Source organism: Lissotriton vulgaris, chromosome 8 (assembly GCF_964263255.1).
Source record: "Lissotriton vulgaris chromosome 8, aLisVul1.2, whole genome shotgun sequence".
Classification (NCBI taxonomy): Eukaryota; Metazoa; Chordata; class Amphibia; order Caudata; family Salamandridae; genus Lissotriton; species Lissotriton vulgaris.
In genome coordinates, this window is record NC_141696.1 from 623,531,098 (window position 1) to 623,549,943 (window position 18,846).

General features: G+C 44.3%; 1 protein-coding gene across 3 annotated transcripts in view; it reads right to left on the reverse strand.

Annotated features, from left to right (window-relative positions):
* ADGRG7 (adhesion G protein-coupled receptor G7) overlaps positions 1-18,846 on the reverse strand; it is a 1,328,771-nt gene that overhangs the window by 771,920 nt on the left and 538,005 nt on the right. For all 3 annotated transcript variants that reach the window (XM_086934503.1, XM_086934505.1, XM_086934506.1), the window contains exon 7: positions 1,165-1,295. In XM_086934503.1, coding sequence (XP_086790629.1) covers positions 1,165-1,295 — 131 coding nt within the window. The remainder of the gene's footprint in view (positions 1-1,164; positions 1,296-18,846) is intronic.

Consider the following 18,846-nt stretch of genomic DNA (forward strand, 5'->3'; position numbering starts at 1 on the left):
CTACATTTGTTTCTTAATTGTTATTTTTCACCTGCATAGACTTCATCCTTTTGCAGGGAAAAGAAAGCAAAGTCCATCCGCTGCTTCACTGCCAAAGGCAATCGCACTGATTGCCTGGCGGATGGTGCAGGGCCCCTAAAATGCTGGCAGTGCCTAGCGGCACCGTCCACCAAATTAGGGTGTGGGCATAGGAAAGGCCTTTCCATGGCAGCATCACTGCCATGGAAAGGCTGGCAGAGATTGAGGTTGGGGGCCTGTTGCAGGCCCCTCTTGTATGGGGGCTGTTGCTGCACTGGGGGGTACCCATTGTACCTCCCAACATTTCCATGCAACAAGTGGCAGGCACCGCGTGCTGCCTGCCACGTAGTGCAGGGAAATGCAGTGCAAGCACTTTTAACATTATGTAGGGTGCTGCAGCTAGCAGCAGCGTCCCCAATGCTAAAAGCCCTGGATGCGTCCGCCATTATGGCGGGCGCATCCTAATCGCAGTGGTGGGACCGCCGCATGTCTGGCGAGCGGGCCCTAACACTGCTACGATGCCATTGCAATCAGCCCCAAAGTATCCTTTTTAATATTTGCATCATGCAGAATAACTTCAAAACCGCAGAGTTTTGCTGTTGATGCTATTTTAAAAGTCCCCAGGACCATACTTCTGCTGATATTATCTTACACCCAGCATACTGTTACAGCTAATTTTGTGTCTGAGTCGAGCTAAAGTGTAAGGCATGCAAAAAAGTCTTTCCTTTATCTCGATACACATAAAGATCTCATGTTCGTTTGGAATTTTGTTAATTTATTCAAGATTTAGCAGGAAAAGCTGAACCAACATTAAACATGCAAAAGAAGACTCATTTAAATATATTTTACAAATAATATTTCAGGAAAGCCAAGAGAATCCACATTTTTAAATGCTTTAAAAAAATCGGTGGCAAAGAACTCTTAATTTTACAAATAGGCACTGCAATAAAGATGTTTACTTATATTTTACTGATATTTTAGTACAACTTATGAATGTACTGTTATTGTGCTGTTTTCTAATTACTTAAAACAATCATATATAATAAAATTGTGTTGTTGTTACTAAGGATATAGGAAGCAGTTGATTAAATGTGATACTATTTAAAACGAAACAATTTACGCGTTAAAAACATCGCTAAATCTTACCGTCCACTTTCAATGCAGTGAAAAGAACTCCTGTAGATACTTCCGTCAGCAATGCTGCTGACTGGACTGCAACAGATTTTTGAGCGATGTTGGTACCCTCCAATGAAAACGCTTCCATTTGCTTTGTGAGACTGCATTGAAACAGGTTTTGCAGTTAAGGCTCGAAGTGTGAGTTCACACACAGAATCAACTTTATTCTATTAAATGTTAGAGTCATAAAAGAGCAATACAAGGAACAAATACAATAAATAAAAAGGTAATAAAGCATAGGTTTATGTAACAAAACTTAACCCAAGCCTGTGGGCTCAAGTTCTGGTTCCAGTATTTGGTGCCATAATTAGTGGGACAGGAGATACCGAGTACCTGGAAACGTAGTATCTGGGTCCCATTGTATGAAAAGGGGAAGCAGGACCATCCATCAAGCTATCTGTTGATTAGTTTACTGGATATTCCCAGTAAGGACTTCACGAAACATCTCCTGGGATTGTTAGAAGAGTGGTTTAATTATGCTAATATTGTCATTAAGGCTCAAATGGGGTTCTGTAAGGGCTATTCAACAATGGATGGTTGTGTAATTTTACATCTATTAGCTGAAAATTATCCCCTTCAGAAGAAACTGTAGTGTTTGCGGTCTAGTTGTTCCGCATTGCGTGATGACGCAACGCGGCGGCCGCCATCTTGTGAGGCAGTGCGCATGCGCGGAGTGAGAGGCGCGAACGCCGAGCAAGAGGTTATCGGCTTGGCGCTCTCCGAGAGGCTTACCTTAAAAAAAATACCCTCGAACCCCCAAACTGAGTAGCGTCATCATTTGGGGAGAAAGCAGCAACATTACAATGGAGACAGAGGTCGGGATCATGAAAAAAAAAACAGAAAACGAAACGAAAACGAGAGGATCCACTGAGTATCGAACCCAGCTGAAGTAAATCACGGCCACAGAGGGAGAACCGACAACCACAGTGGAAGTGAGCAGGAACAGGCCTTGGAGAGCGCGGCAGAGCCCCCCAGCATACCCATTGGGGACCAGCCAGTGCACAGTGAGGACCAGGAAGCACACACAGAGGGACACAGAACCTTATGGCCCCCACTGTCACCACATAGTCTGGGAGACAGAGCGCTGGCGACTTCAGGGAAAAGCGACGGGGTAGAGACAAAGAGCCCCCAGCTTTGCCACAAAGAGCAGAAGGAAGACGGAGCACCATTGAGCCCCAAAGGACCAAGTGAAACCGCGCCAACAATCAAGCGCGAAACCATGTGCGCACAGGCATCTTCAGCGACGGCGCCCGTCCCATTCCTGCCCAAGCTGGGAGAACCCCTGATGAGATGGGAGGACTGGAGAGACTACATAGACAACTTCATAGAGGTGTTAGAAGATGAAAATGAGGAAAAATTCACAAGTAAGTGGAAGAGAAGAATATTGCTCCACAACCTGGGCCCGGAGGGGCTCAGAGTATTTAAAAACCTGGTTCCTAAGCAAAGAGCGGCCACCGACGACGATGTATATGCCCACGCGATCGAAGAATTGAACGAACACTACCGACCAGCGGTATGCATCTCAATTGATCGATACAATTTTCAACAAAGGAAACAAAAAGTAGGGTAGTTGGTTGAAGAGTATGTGGCAGTGTTAAGGAAACTGGCGTCCACGTGCAAATACGACACATTCCAAGATGAGTTTATCAAGGATCAGATTGTGATGCACACCACAAGCAAGGCTGTACAGGAGAAATTGTGGTCAAGTGGAGATGTCACACTTAAAGAGGTCATGGCTACAGCGAAGAAAGCTGAACTGGCAAGACGGTGTGCGGAGGCGGCGAAGAAAGAGACAGTGGCCAGACCCATGGTGAACAGGATAGAAGAAGACAACCCCCGGAGAGACAACAGGCACAAAAGTACCCCAGAGAAAGGACCAGAAAGGTGGCAAGGAAATCCAGGCCCGCCAAGCCGACAGACGGGAAGTGGTAAGAAGAACTGTTACCGCTATGGGAGCATGCCGCACGAGGCCCACGATAGGAAGTGCCCAGCGTTTCGCACCAAATGTCTGTTCTGCGGGATTGTAGGGCATTATGAGTAGGTATGCCGCAAGAAGTCAGCCAGGAGTATGGTACGGTATGTGGACCAAGGGCAGGAAGACCCAGAGGACAACGGCCGGGAGGAGGAGGACACAGTACTTTGCATTTACGACCAAATATTACGTTTGGACACCAATAGATCGAGTAAGCCGGTAAAGGACATGACAATTGGTGGAGTGCCGATAAACATTGTAGCAGACACGGGCTCACCGTACACAACAGTCCAGAGGGCGGTGTGGAACGAGACATTCAAGCCTCACGTGGGCCCAGAGCTGGAGAAACTGGACATAAGGCCCATCACGTATAACGGATACCGCATACCCATGGTGGGGTTCAGACCACTAAAATTCGAATTCAGAGGACGAAGTGCCATCTGCAAACTGTATGTCTCAGAAAGAGGGCCATCGGTGTTGGGATGGCTGGACCAGGGTGACCTGGGAATAAAACTAGACCCGGGAGGAAAAGTCCAGATCCTTCTCACCGAACCGGAGGGATGGCCGACATGGACAGGTGGAAGAAAGAATACCCGAAGGTGTTTGGAGGCAAAGTGGGTAAGCTAGAAAAGTTTGCACACAAGATCATACTCAAGGCAGGAGCAGTGCCAGTGTCCCATAAAGTGATGAACGTGCCCCTGGCGGTGAGAGAGGCAGTGCAAGTGGAACTACAAGAGCTGGAAGAAAAGGGCATCATAGAGCCGATCACGTGTGCCGAAAGGCTGGCACCAATGGTGGTGGTGATGAAACCCAGCTGAATGGTCAGGCTATGTGTGGACCTGCGGGAATTGAACCAAAATATTGTAGTGGAGAAGTTCCCCTTGCCAAGATTTGAAGAAATGCTAGCCAAGACAAGAGGAATAAAGTGGTACTCCACCATTGATTTAACCTCAGCATACCACCAAATAGCCCTACACTAGAGCAGGAGGTTGACGTCCTTCATCACCCCCTTTGGGTGCTATCAATTTTGCCGTATGCCATTCGGACTGGCATCGGCAGCGGCGGTGTTTCAAAAATTGATGCACCAGTGTCATAGAGAAGGAGATGCTGGCAGTGGTGTGGGCGATGACAAGATTCCGACAGTTCCTGTGGGGGACTCGATTTCAGCTAAAGATGGATCACAAGCCGTTAGTGAAGGTGCTCACCTCCAGTGGGCACGCTAGTGCCCCGCAAAGAATCTAAAAAATGACTTTGAAACTATTGGAATTCAGATACGATGTAGAGTATATTCCGGGCAGTCGTAACAAAGTGGCGGACTACTTGAGCAGAGCAGCGGCCATGGAACCAGAAGAAGAAGACAGAGAAGAGGGAGAAGAAATGGTAGCTCTAATGGATGACCAGGAAAGAGTCATTAGCAAACAAGAATGGGAAACAGCCTATGAGAAAGATCAAGTTGTACAGAAGGTGAAGGAGTGCATCGTGAAGGGCTGGCCAGAGAAGAGGCACCTCAATAAGGACCTACGGAGGTACTATGAAGTCAGGGAGGAGCTCTCAGTAGACGACAAGGGAGTGTTCGTATACAGAGGAGACAAGGTCATCCCTCCCTCAGGAATAATTCCCAGATTGCTGGCGATACTCCACGAAGGACACCTAGGGATAGGCAAAACAAAATTAAGGACAAAACAGGGATACTGGTGGCCAGGCATGAACAAGCAAGCAGAACGATACATCAGAGAGTGCACTCAGTGCCAAGGGGCGGATAAGACACTCAAGCCTTTAAGGCCGGCGCTAGGACAATTTGACTCCCCGAGAAATCCGTGGGAGGAGTTATCCTTTGACATTTTGGGCCCGATCTTAGATAGTCAAGGAACGCCGAAGTACGTGTGTGTCCTCATAGACAGATACTCCAAGTGGCCAGAAGTGAAAGTAGAAGAGGTAATGGACACAGAAACAATTCTAAGGTTCTTAGATGACACATTTGTGAGAGAAGGTATCCCCAAGTCAATATTGAGCGACAACGGCCATCAATTTACCTCAGAAAAATGGACCAAGTTCATGGAGAGGAATGGCATCCTCTCCAAGCACACTGCCATATACCACCCGGCGGCCAATGGACTGGTGGAACGTGTTAACCGGGTTGGTGATGGGATCAGTGCAAGCAGCGATAACGTGTGGCAAGGACTGGGAAAAGGAGATAGGGCAAATGATATGGGCGTACAGAATCACCCCCACTGGCACAGGGTACAGCCCTTTCCAAATCCTGAGAGGCCGAGTTCCTTTCACGAGAGACAACAGAATGTGGAAAGAGAAAACGGTCACTAGTAAATGGTCCCCGGCAGTGGTGCAAGCGAACCTGGAAAGAGCACAAGCGGTATACACCAAGTACTACAACGCACAAAGGAATGTGAAAGAGACAGGATTGGAAGAAGGCGAATGGGTAAGAGTCAAGTTGGCGGTGGTGCAAAGGAAAGGGGGCAGCAAGTACAGTAAACCACTCCAGGTCAAGGAGGTGTATGATCGAGCGGACTTGTTGAGTGACGGTAATGTGTGGTCCCAAGACCGCATGGCAAGGTGCAACAAGGTACTACGGTGGAGTCACGGCGAGCCGGAGCATGGAGCAATGACAGAGCCCAATGACGGAGCTGAACTCTCTAACTTGGGTGCAGATCTAGAAGATAGAGAAGTGAGTGAGGCACAGGACAACAGAACCACCCCGGTGGTGGATGAAGAGGAGAGAGTAAGGAGATCGGGGGGAAGCCCAGCTGAGCTCAATCGCGGTTAAGGCAGGGAAGAGACTTTGGAGAGAGATACCCCTGCCATCCCGGTAAGGTATACCCGCAAGGGGAGAGCAGTGGTGAGACCTTCCCGATTCCGAGACTTTGAGATGGGTGAAGGACTGTGAATGTTGAAGTTAATTCCATTGTATAAAAGGGGGAGATATGTAGTGTTTGCGGTCTAGGTGTTCTGCATTGCGTGATGACGCAACGCAGCGGCCGCCATCTTGTGAGGCAGTGCGCATGCGCGGAGTGAGAGGCGCGAACGCCGAGCGAGAGGTTATCGGCTCGGCGCTCTCCGAGAGGCTTACCTTAAAATAAATACCCTCGAACCCCCAAACTGAGTAGTGTCATCATTTGGGGGGAAAGCAGCAACATTACAGGATACCCTGCACAAACGCCGAGCCCTTCCAGGGCACCATCTACTCCACAGAGGAAGCTTGTTTCAGCCTGCTTCAGCCGCCACGCCTCGCGGCTTGTAGCGGTCTTCAGGACAGAGAAGGGGGGCTTACCTGGACTGACCGGCAGGGCTGCGAGCGACAGCGGTGGACTCCGAGGACCAGGAGTCCCCGCGCGCCCTTAGTCCAGCTGGGCTGCTCTCCCTGCCGGCCCCACCCTCACCTTCACAGCGCCAAATACCGTCGACACCTGGCCTCCAGCGGATACCCTGCAGAAACGCCGAGCCCTTCCAGGGCACCATCTACTCCACAGAGGAAGCTTGTTTCAGCCTGCTTCAGCGGCCACGCCTCGCCGGACCTGCTTCACGGGTCCCGCTTCGCGGCTTGTAGCGGTCTTCAGGACAGAGAAGGGGGGCTTACCTGGACTGACCGGCAGGGCTGCGAGCGACAGCGGTGGACTCCGAGGACCAGGAGTCCCCGCGCGCCCTTAGTCCAGCTGGGCTGCTCTCCCTGCCGGCCCCGCCCTCCCGGTGGCCAATTGGACAGCTACATAGAGGAAGTACCGTTCCCGCTGCGCGGGAGGGCGCCGAGAGAAGCCCGGGACAAGGGCGGGACCGTCTGTGGCCGTCCAGGGCCGACAGAGGCCGGGCCGGGCTCACTCTCTTTGCCCTTGCAGTTTGTAAGTTAGACTTCCCGCTTTTTGCTATATCCTTTTGGTAGTTGCCCTCTTGGTAGAATTGTGCTTTTCCTATCTTAGTGCCCTTTATTTGTCCATTAGATTAGTGTTCCCCACTCCTGCCCCCTGCCTCACACGTCCCCATACGTCCTCAGTGATGTCTACCTCTGAGGCAACCCAGATGCCGGCCATACAAGGGTCTCCTTTGCTAGGACCTTTGGACAAATTTTTTGCCAAAATTAAGACTGACGTAGACCGGGAGCTCACTCTGGCTGAGAAACGAGCGGGTCGACGTCTCTCCATTGAAAAGTTAAAACTAAGACCTCTTCAGCCCCTGGATGCAACCATAACATCTCTATCGTCCCCAATGGATCTAACCTCACCAATAGATTACGTTAATACTTCCCCTTCTATAGAAGACATACCCCTCATTTTCCAGACTAATCCCCCTGTACAGAAGGACATAATTACCATTTCTGACTCCATTCATTCCAAGGTACTTGACACCCAGACTATAGATCTAAGCACTCCCTCCGCGGAACCAGCCCTCCTTTATGATATAGGCATACCTTCTCCCGTGTTTACACCAACTGGACCTGACCGTCATACCAAGAGTATCCCCGAGGGCCAGCCTTTAATATCACCGTTTAGGGACTCCACCAAGAGTCTCAAAACCCCCTCTGGCAAAACCCCTTCTGGCTCCCCACCAAGGAAGAGAAGAAAGAAGCTTATAATTAAAAAGAGAACCGTGCCTCCCAATCAAGTGCCACACACTCCATTTACCATCCCGGACAAGGTAGGGACTGTAGATCCCGCGAAAGAGATGACCCCCAACTCAATCTCGGTACCCAGCTACGCAGGGTTACTGAATGACATTGACCGCCTCATCAAGGCGTTGATCCTTCCCCTTACTGAAAGGATCAAAAGATTAGGGGAGAATATCGACAAAATCTTACAAGAACAAAAGGGGATACCTTGCCCGAAATCGAACGCCCCTAGAGATTTACCACAGCCTACTAAAGAATCCAAACCACCTAAGACGGTGACCGGTACCCCTAAGGCAAATGCACCACCTACAGCTGGGCCACCAAAACCCTCCCAGAATTGTAATCCCAATGCCAAAAATAGTAATAATAGCAATATCAATACCACGGTATTGGAAAAATCCAAGACCGTAGAAAAACTTCATACCACTACAAGGCCCCATAGTACGCATTCCAATAATAGTATTAATCCAAAACCCCCTCCTACTGTTCCACACCAATCTAATAGAAGATCAAGGTATACCGCTGATCTACCACCTGAGTGCATAAACTATGTTATAGCACTCACAGGAGTTCCGCCCCCGCCAGAAGGTAACCCTGAACATCAGGCCAATTTAAAAAACAAGGTTATCTATTGGTTGAGGAGAAACAGACCAGTTCCGCCACACCTAAATGGCGACATCGTCTCGGCCAGGCGATGCCACTGGGTAGGTAGTAGACCCAAGGATATTGAAGGCGATGTGATCTTAGTTAACTTCAAAGATCACAGACTGGTCACATACATCAGCGACTGGTATCCCGGAACGGGAGAGGGGGGAATCTCAACCCATAACCTTAGCTACTTCTATCCCGAGGCTATGCTGAGACAACCACCAGCTCGGTCTAGACTTTACCATTCTGATAGCTATGGTCGCCCAAAAGCCCCCGGTGGCCCTACCATACCTACATCTCATAAACATCAAATGGGCCATAACACTCCCTTCCCCTACCCTTTGCACACCTCTGCCCCAATCTCGCATAGATTTTTTTGCCTCAGATAGCTTAGACCGCATGGGGACACCAAGGGGTCAGAATCACTTTGACAATACTAATGATTTCTGGTTGCAGCCCAGTCAGGTACCCCTACCACCGAGAAATTTTCATAACCCTAGCGTGCACTGGGGCGATCCATATCATCATAACCCCAAAGATTTCTGGAATATACCCCTGTCCAATTTTTACCACCCGCTCTCAGGCTTAGATGACAATGAATGACTTCATAAGTTGATTAACACAGATAAGCTTTCTGTGGGCTCGCAGTACAGTCACTGCATCTTTGCCCACTCCTTGTCATCTAGCTCGTCTAAAAAGCAGCCTAAGAGCCATCAGGGCAGTATGGTGGCGGGGATGGATTCTCCTGGTGAACCTTTGCTACTCGGCTCCACACAATATTTGCCCCAACTGTCCCCGCACAACTGTTCCACTTCTAACCCTTCGATTCTTTCCCCTACCCTTATCACTCCAACTCAGCAACCAGATATACCTTGTGTGAATGCAGGTCGCACATGTGGGGTCTCCAGTAATGTACCCGTTTTTAATTCACTTTTCTCATGGAATGTCGCGGGGCTAGCCAGTAAAGTCCCCAACAAAGCCTGGTTAGATGTTATTCACATGCACGACATCCTATGTTTCCAAGAAACCTGGTGTTGTGAAGAAGTTCATCTTTTGGGGTACCAAACTTTTCACTCCTCTGCCACGCTATCAGCCCAGGGCCATAACAAGGGGGGTCTCTGTGTCTACGTCTCAACAACAGCAAAGGTTAAGATCCACAAATTCTTCTCCAGTACCCACTTTCAAATGTTATCTTTTAAGTGGGGCATGTCAGAGAATATTGTATTGGTGAACTTTTACAATAATATGTCTGATATTGAATTGGAGCCCACCATGTCATATATGTCGCGTCTGATGTCGCATACTGTGGATCACTTTAAGGGGGCAATAATAATTTGGGCAGGGGACTTTAGCTGTACGATTTGCCCACAGTCCGATTCTCCCTTGTGTGGTCTTGCAGATTTTGGTTAGGAAAATCCAACTCATTTTGTTCACACAAAGAGGGGGATGCTGTTAAACACATTTGTTCTTAATTTTGATCTTTGCTTTGCCAACCAGATTTGTCCCGCACCTGTGCAGTTTGAGCCAACCTTTTTTGGTAGAGATTGCAATTCAACTATTGACTTTATATTGATAACCACTGCCAATCTTGGGTTTTTGTCCTCGTGGGTGGTCGGCAAGGAAGTATTCAGTGACCACTACCCCCTTTCCATCAGGGTAAAAGTAAAGGAGCGAAATGTTATAAATCCCACCCATCTCACGTATCCTTATAGGATTGAACTATCTAAAACTAATGGCTACGTGGTGAAATGGGAGAAGATTGTCCCCAGTGTGTTTCTGAAAAAGCTACTCTCCGATTCTGTAAATGATGTTAATGTCTGCCTGGAGGAATATGCGGACCCCTCTTCTGTTATGACAGCTTTTGCCAATATCCAACATCGGATTACAAATATGCTGACCCGGGCAGCGAATAATAACTACACACCTAGAGAAGGGTGGTTTGATGGGAAGTGCACGAAAGCACTAAAAGCCCTTAAAAAAGTTTTGGCCCTTAAACCAAGGGACCCCCACACAATCCGCAGCGCCAGGCAAGCTTATAAACGTGTTTTAAAAGAGAGAACCCTGGCTTTAAAAAAGCAAGCCTGGACCACACTAAGAGAAGCATCCTCCCAGAAAAATACCACTAAGTTTTGGAGATTGGTCAAATCTTTGTACCAACCGAATCATAGTGGTAATAAAATTGATCTGGCAATAACGGGCGATAGATGGCTTACACATTTTAGGCAATTATATATGGACACAAAGCCAGCTGACACTACTATCCCGATAGGGCTGATTCCAATCGTTCCCCAAATTACAGAAAGCAGGAGGGACATCCATCTCCCAGCCTGCCCATTCCCGATTGATGTAATTTTTTCAGTAGGGGAAGTGCAGGATGCAATCAGTGACAGTGCATCAGGCAAAGCAGCAGGGCCAGACTGTACCCCGGTAGACGTGTACAAAGCTGAACCAGACTTCTGGGCCCCTCTGCTTACAAATGTGCTGAATAAGGGCAATCAAAAGGGGTTTATTGAAACTTGGTCGGATGCAATAGTGGTCCCCATTTTTAAAAAGGGTAGGCGTGACGACCCGACCTGCTACAGGCCAATATCCTTATTGGATGGCCTCATGAAATTAGCAGGGAGGATCATTTTAAAGAGACTTCAGGAGTGGGAGGAAGAGCACAATGCTATCTCACATTTCCAATATGGATTTAGGAAGGGCCTAGGGACTGCCGAGCAGTGTCTAAACTTGGCCCTTTTATGTGCTAAATACACTCAGGCTAGAGATGGGTCACTCTTTATAACTTTTGTTGATTTAAGTTCTGCTTTTGATTGCGTGGACCATATCCAACATTGGCGGAGATGGGCATTGATGCACGCATAATTACCTTCATTAGAGAGCTGTATCACAACTGTGGGGCAAGAGTAAGATATGGCAAGCAGGGTGAATGTACCGATAAATTTGCCCTGTCAAGAGGGGTTAGACAAGGGTGTATTCTGGCCCCAAGGCTATTTACTTATTATATAAATTCAGTGGGCCAATACCTCTCTCTTTCTCAAAATGATTACCCTACCGTGAAAGGTTCACCGGTGCCAATACTCTTGTACGCCGATGATGCGGCCATAATGTCCCAGACTCAAGTGGGACTACAGAGGGCGGTGACTAAATTTGCAGGGTTTATGCAGGATAGAGGGCTGAAAGTGAATATTTCAAAAACATACACCATGCCATGCACCAACAAGCGTAGGAGGGCGCCTTGTAATGTGTCCCTGGACAATCAGAATATAGCCACTGTAGATAAGTTCTGCTATTTGGGCATACTGTTTGACAGGCGATGCCGTTGGAAGCAGGCGATCGAAGCGAGGAAACTGGCCTTCATTCACACCATAGGCGCTTTACGCGCTTTTTCTAACAGAGTGGGTGGTAAACCTATCAAAGAGCTGGTACAGATATACCAGGCGAAGTGTGTGTCCACAGCCACCTACGGGGCGGGACTTTGGGGCATCGAGAAGGATCAATCTTTGCAGGGCTGTGAGAATCAATTCATCAGTTATCTTCTAGGTGTAACAAAGACCTCATCTTCATTTATGACGCACATAGAGACAGGAGTTAAGTACCTGAGCGACATAATTAAGATGGCCCCAATTCTTTTATGGCACAAGGTATGGACCACAAGGGAAGCCAGTTTCAACAGGGACCTCTTGGAGGATTGCCTGGCCCTAGATGGGGTTGCAAATTTCCGATGGTTGTCGTACGTAAGATCTCTACTTAATGAGATAGACCTCCCAGATTATTATGTAAAACCTAGAACCCTGGAGGGTGTATCTAGATCAGTTCTTAAAAAAACACTAACCACCCATCTGGAAACTTTGAGATGGAATGCTGAAAAGATCAAACAAACCATCTTAAACTTTCAAGAAGTCACCCCCAACGAAGGCATGCAAATGTACCTAAATGTGGATCCTAGCCCGTACCACAGAATGCTTTTGTCCCGTCTTCGCCTTGGGACTTTCTTTCGTATGGTATCTGTACCGGAGATGAATAATTGGTCTACCTCTAAACTGTCCTGCTCATGCGACAACATCACACTGCAATCTAACTTGCATATAATGTTCTTTTGCACTTTCTATTGCACCCCCAGAAAACTTTACTTAAAACCTCTTTTAAATCGTTGGGGTGTAAGAAATTGTAGGCCTGCCTTCTTAAGATTGTTAAAACTTGAAGACGAGCATGTGATCTTTGCGGTATCTTGTTTTTTAAGATCTGTCATGTTGTTGCGGAAAACCATGCGGTAAAACATTCTTGCTTGGGTCCCTGAATGCTTATTGTGTTGGACAGTACAAATTGCATTTTAAATTGTATTGCATTTGAATGAATTTTTAATGATTTGATTATTACATCTGCTGTTTTTAACTGTTAACGCATACGTAAACATTTATTAATTGTGATATTTTGATCTATGTGTTGTGCTTTTATGATTTTATGAAAATCGAATAAAGCTTTATATACTGATACTGATACAACTGTCATATGTGACACATTGATCTGTCAACAGCATTTGACACTATTAATATGTCTCTCCTGCGGGAGAAGATGAGGAAGTGGAAGTGTCCCCCGGGACCATTTAAGCTGATTATGAAGTTAATTGAAGGCTCTTGGACCAGGGTGAAATTAGGGGGAAACTGAGCTTTGTCAAGAAAAATCGATACTCCCAGTGGAATGAGGCAAGGGTGTAAGATGGCCCCACTTCTGTTCTCCATATCGATTGCTGACACATTGGTAGGATTAAACCAGGTTCATTCTTTTCCACCCAAATTATGCAATGAGGCCATCTCAGTATTGTTTTATGCCGATGATACAGTGTTGCTGTACTTATACCGGTTGGCCTACAGGGGCAATTAGATGTTTTTGAGAATATCATAAGGCCAATGATTTGAAAATAAGTAAGTCAAAAACGAAAGTGATTGTCTTTTCAAAAGAAAGGGTTCAGAATAAGAGGTTGAAGTGGTGGTTAAGTGGCACTCCAGTAGAGATGGTAAAGGAATATAGTTATCTTGGTCTCCTTTTAACCCCTTCGATGCTTGTGACAAGGTCAACTCGTCATGGGTTTTACCTGCCCTGTGTTTATGACGAGATGATCTTGTCACAAACAATGGGATTTTAAAAATTGCAGCACACAGCGGGAATATACGATAGCAATAATGTGGTTAAGATACAACCTTAATTTTACTCCTTATATTGTCCATCAGGAGGCTTGTGCTAAGGCTATTGCAGGTGCTTTGTATAGGATGGTCTTAGCATTGGGTCATACGTCCATCAAAGACCTATAATGCCAAAATTATTTGTCTGTTACTTTATGGATGTGAGGTTTTGCCAGTAAACTATCTGAGTAAGGTTCAGATCATTGAAATTAATATTTGGAAAAAATGGCTTGGCTTGCTCAGAGGTTCTATAAAAAATGTCCTGAGGCTAGAGCTGGGCCTTAGTAGTGTAATATTTAAATATAAACAGTATCTCCTCAATTATTGGTGTAGTCTCCTTAAGGCTGAAGAGGGTACCCTAATGCAAACAATAAAATCGTCCTTGCAGGCAATGGGCCGTTAATCTCCGCGACATCAAGGTTTCCCTGTATGTCCCTTTAGGAATAGAGCTTCAAAAAATGTCTAGAGCACAGCAGAAACAAGTATTCAAAACCCTATTTGAAAACTGTGTTTAGTTCCCTTGGCAGATTTCACAACAGCCAGCCTGCAGTGGTTGAAGGTAAGTTTATTGATGAGCACATAAGTGACAGTCCTACTCCATGAAGCCTGGGCCAACAGTCATGTGTGGAATCTGGTCACAAGCCATATTCCAGATTCCACCCAGGTCCAGCCAGACACCACACATCCCCTGCCATTAGCAAAGCAAGATTTAACAATGCATAACAGAACGTCAAGTAAACAATATTTAACTATTTACATCTTCACACACTACCACATAAAATACTCCCACAACCTTTGAAAAACAGATTTAGTAATCCATATGATAATCTTTACACCACACAGGTTTCTGTCTAAATCTCAACTCTCTCTGCCCTACGTCATTCATGGACTGAGAACTCATCTCTTTGTACTGATGCAGCGCTACTCAGGAAATTTCTTCAAACCCCCCTCACCTATTCCTTGAAAAACTCAATCACACATTTACTCATCAGTGGGGCCCATAACACTGCGAGTCAATTCCACACAATTGCTCTACTTCAAGGATTCAGTGAAGATCAAATAGGAGAGCGACTGGATCATAGCGGAATGTCTAAATTAAACGCTAATATTTATACTATGTACATCTGCAAGTTTATCCTTTTACCATGGTCTATTTACGGGAAAAATATTCAGACACACCACCATTATTTTGTCAATGGATTTGCTATTAAATATGAACTGAAGGATAACAAGACCAGCTTAATCCTCCATTTATTGAATTTTTATTCTAAAGCGAAAATCTTTTAGCCTGACCTTTATTTTTTCAATTTTATTTTATTCATCTAGTAAAACAACCTAGAGAAAGAAGAATTAAATTCAAACATTTATATTTATTTTAGGTCAATAGTTCAGGAAATAAGCAAATTATTTACCACAATCTCAGGACACAGACATTAGCATAGGAAAGAATAGTTCCCTAATATCATCTTTCCATTCTCTCATCTAAATACTCTGTACCCATTCAAGAAAAGTTAAAGTTCAGAACATTTCAAAGTCCTTACATCTCAGGAAAGATTAAGAAATCCGGCAGCATGTCGGGATGTAAAGATGAAAATCAGGAAGGAAGAGTTTTTTCTTAAGTCCGAACGTACTCTTTTATACCCTTTTTCACTAACTAATCTATCTAAATTATGAAACATTTGGGGTCTTTAACAGTTCTGATTGGTCAAATCGAGGGGTGGATGAGCATAACCTCATCATTTTATTGTTCCAATTTTGCGCGATCATCAAATATGAGCGTGGTCTTTGTTTTAGCTTATGTCCATTTCACTTGTGCCCTTAAGTCGCTAGTTTCACATTTCTTCCCATGCTCAGAATGCGGAAGTTCATTTTTGTTGGTATTCAGTCAGGTCCCCAGGGCACATAGTCCTTAACCCATTCTGCACAGGCACAGGCAGCTCACGCTCGTTCTGAGCTCAGTCGCACATGCGTACTGCACTTCAATCTCGGAGTCACAGAAATGTCCATTTTTGACTAGGCCGCATGGGCCACAATGGGAACTATTATAGAAACAAACACAATTAAACATTAATTGTTGAAATGTAACCCTTCTGTTTACCTCCCACCATACTAAAGTATCCCTGTTAGTTATTACCTAGCAGATAAAGCAACATATATGCATAGTTTACTCACCATTCTTCATATTTTATGCCACAATTAAACAGACAAAAGCACATTTATGCCGCTTTTGATTGGTTTATAGCAATTGCGTTAATTATAGACGTAACAATATCACTTAATTAGTCGGATATGGTTTGCAACATATGCAAATTAGTCTCCCATGTGTATTTGTGTGTGCACTCTATTCTATGTTGGTTAATTTTCAAAATCACACAATTAGTTCATGTTACTGTTATGAGGAAGTAATTTCACGAGGGGTATACATAATTTTGTTTTTCCAGCTCGCTCCATCAACTCTCTCCTTTGGTGATTTATCACCAAACAAATCCCAAAATTTAGCAAATTTTATCTTAACATGTTTCAAGTGCTTTTCAATAAGTATGAGCTATACTCTAGTATCTTCTATTTTCTTTCTGTCTTGATAAAGTTTCTCTTTGATTTCTTCCATTTCAATATCTCCATTTTCACGTTCTCTTTCTTGTTTTTCCTGAATCACTTTCTTTAGAGACCTTGTGACATTTCTCTTCTTTCTAAGGTTACAACTTAATCTTAATATTAGAATCACTACTATTATCTTTGTTACTGGAATTAGTACCTTACCTAGGGCCAGATGTAGGTAGGCATTTACCGGTCGGTAACGGCCGAATTCGGCCGTTACCGACCGGTAAATGCAATTTGAGATGTAGGGCCCTGTATTTTACAGAATCGGTAAATTTACCGATCGGTAAATTTACAGATTCAGTAAAATACCGAATCGGTATTTTTTCCGATTCGGTAAAATTGATATGTAGGTGGGACTCTTCTGAGTCCCACAAGCATTACAGAATCGGTATTTTACCATCAAATACTATTTGATGGTAAAATACCGATTCTGGTGTGCATGCACATGTGTGCATGCACACCTGTGCCATATGACAGGCAGACCTGCCCCTAGGGCTTGTATGCCTGCCACATGGCACCCAATCCTGTTTAGGGGGTGCCAGGGGGTGTCAAAGTGACACACCCTGCACCCTTGTGAAATTCGGTATTTACCGATTCGGTAAATACCGAATCGGTAAAGCCTATTGATTTCTATGGGCTTTGAAGCCCATAGGAATCAATAGGCTTTACCGATTCGGTATTTACCGAATCGGTAAATACCGAATTTTACCGATTCGGTAAAAGGGAACATCTGGATTCCCTACATACCAACCCCTCACATTTACCGAATCTCAATTACCGAATCGGTAAAATTCGGTAATTTTCGGTAATTAAGATTCGGTAAATGTTACTTACCTACATCTGGCCCCTAGATACCTATAATTGATCCAATTTTTAACTGCTGAAAAACTTCTACTAAGTTTCTCAAGAACTTCCTTATGCAACTCTGTAAGATTTGTAATATACCTTTCAATGTTTTGACTTTTGTCTGGAATGTAAGTACAGCAATGTTGTACCTTCAAAATTCCACAAACTCCAGCTTCTTTTGCCAAGAATATATATCAAGAGCAAGACGATTTTGCATCACCATAGCCCTCATAGCAACCATTTCAGTGTTTACCATTAAAACCATCTGTTGACAAACGATCTACTATCGTTGAAAATTTTTGAATTTTGTTTGCATTAAAGATAATACCAACTGCAGGTATCAGTGATCCAAAAACATCACCTATTATTTCTAACACACTTTCTCTTTTTCCACGTCTTAAAGGTTTACCTATCTCATGTATTCCATTAGTACCTTCTTTCTACATGGAACATTTAGGAAAGATCAGACCTATAGAACAGGACCCATACCAATGATCAGGCAATCTATAATGAGCTTTGTTCCCACACAAGAAGTAGATCCCAGGAAAGACTGGGTCATTTCCACCTTTAAATCCCCAACCTTCTTTTATAACATATGTGTCTCACATTAACTCGCTCCCACAAAATAATTATCATACACAGTGTTATCTCTTTGAATACATAATTTCCCTAATAATGGTGTATCTATGTTTATGGTCACATTTACATTATGCCCTTCAATATTTTCATCATCAAATGTCCACATATTAGATTTAGTGTGCTTCCCTTTTTCCCTCCTTTTATACTGATTTCTTCTCTCTTCTACCATATCTAAAAAAGCTTTTTCTTCATTCCTCATTTTGCAAGTCAAATTATGTTTAAATGCATAATCATGAGTAAACTCTTGCGTTTACAAAAATTATTCTACAAAAACTTTTACAAGCCTAATTTTGTTTAATTCAGCTACAATTTTCGGTTTCGCAAAAACGTCATCAAAATTTGAATAATAATACTCCAGTTTACCTGTTCTATAAAACAAACTTGTTAACACACTGCATGTAACTCCATATGTAAGAAGAAGATGGTGGTAAGTCACCTCCTCCGAAACTGATGCTGGCAATTTTACACATACATAACAGTCACTCGCGTCCATTGTCTTAACATAGTCAGACAATAATCTTGAAAAAGTATTTCTTGAGAAGTCACTTATGGAGTTATCTTTATGTATCTCTGGCTTACACACATGTAATGTTTCACCTTTTAATTCATTATTTCTTTCATTCATACTTGCATTAGCTTTCATTTTCTCAAAATCTGGTCTAAAGGAATAATAATAGCTAAGAACAACCATATCAACATTAATAATCCATTGCATATTAACCACATTTTACACCATTTTCTAAGATAGCACAATTTGATTTAGTTACATTATTAGTAGCCATTTTCTTTTTCAAATATGGTCTCTCATTAAATCTTTATTTCACACTTACAGTGTTTCCTTTCAACAAGATTTCAAATCTTGTTTCCCTTATGCTTTTTCTTTTCCCAATTTCAAATCAAATATCTCTTTTCCTTCCTTTGAGTCACAGTCTTACTCACTTCCTTTCTCTTTGCCTTGACAATTCAGGTTCTCTTGGCTGCTGTTTACTTCACCTATAGGAGGTAAGACCATGTAAGTCCATTCAGGTGACTTATATTTTTCATTTGGTCTCCTTACTCTTTTTGGCCTTTGAACAACCTCTATTTTCTTTCCCAACAACTATTTTTGACTGGTTATTTCATTTACTTGATCTTCTGGTTCTCTTGCT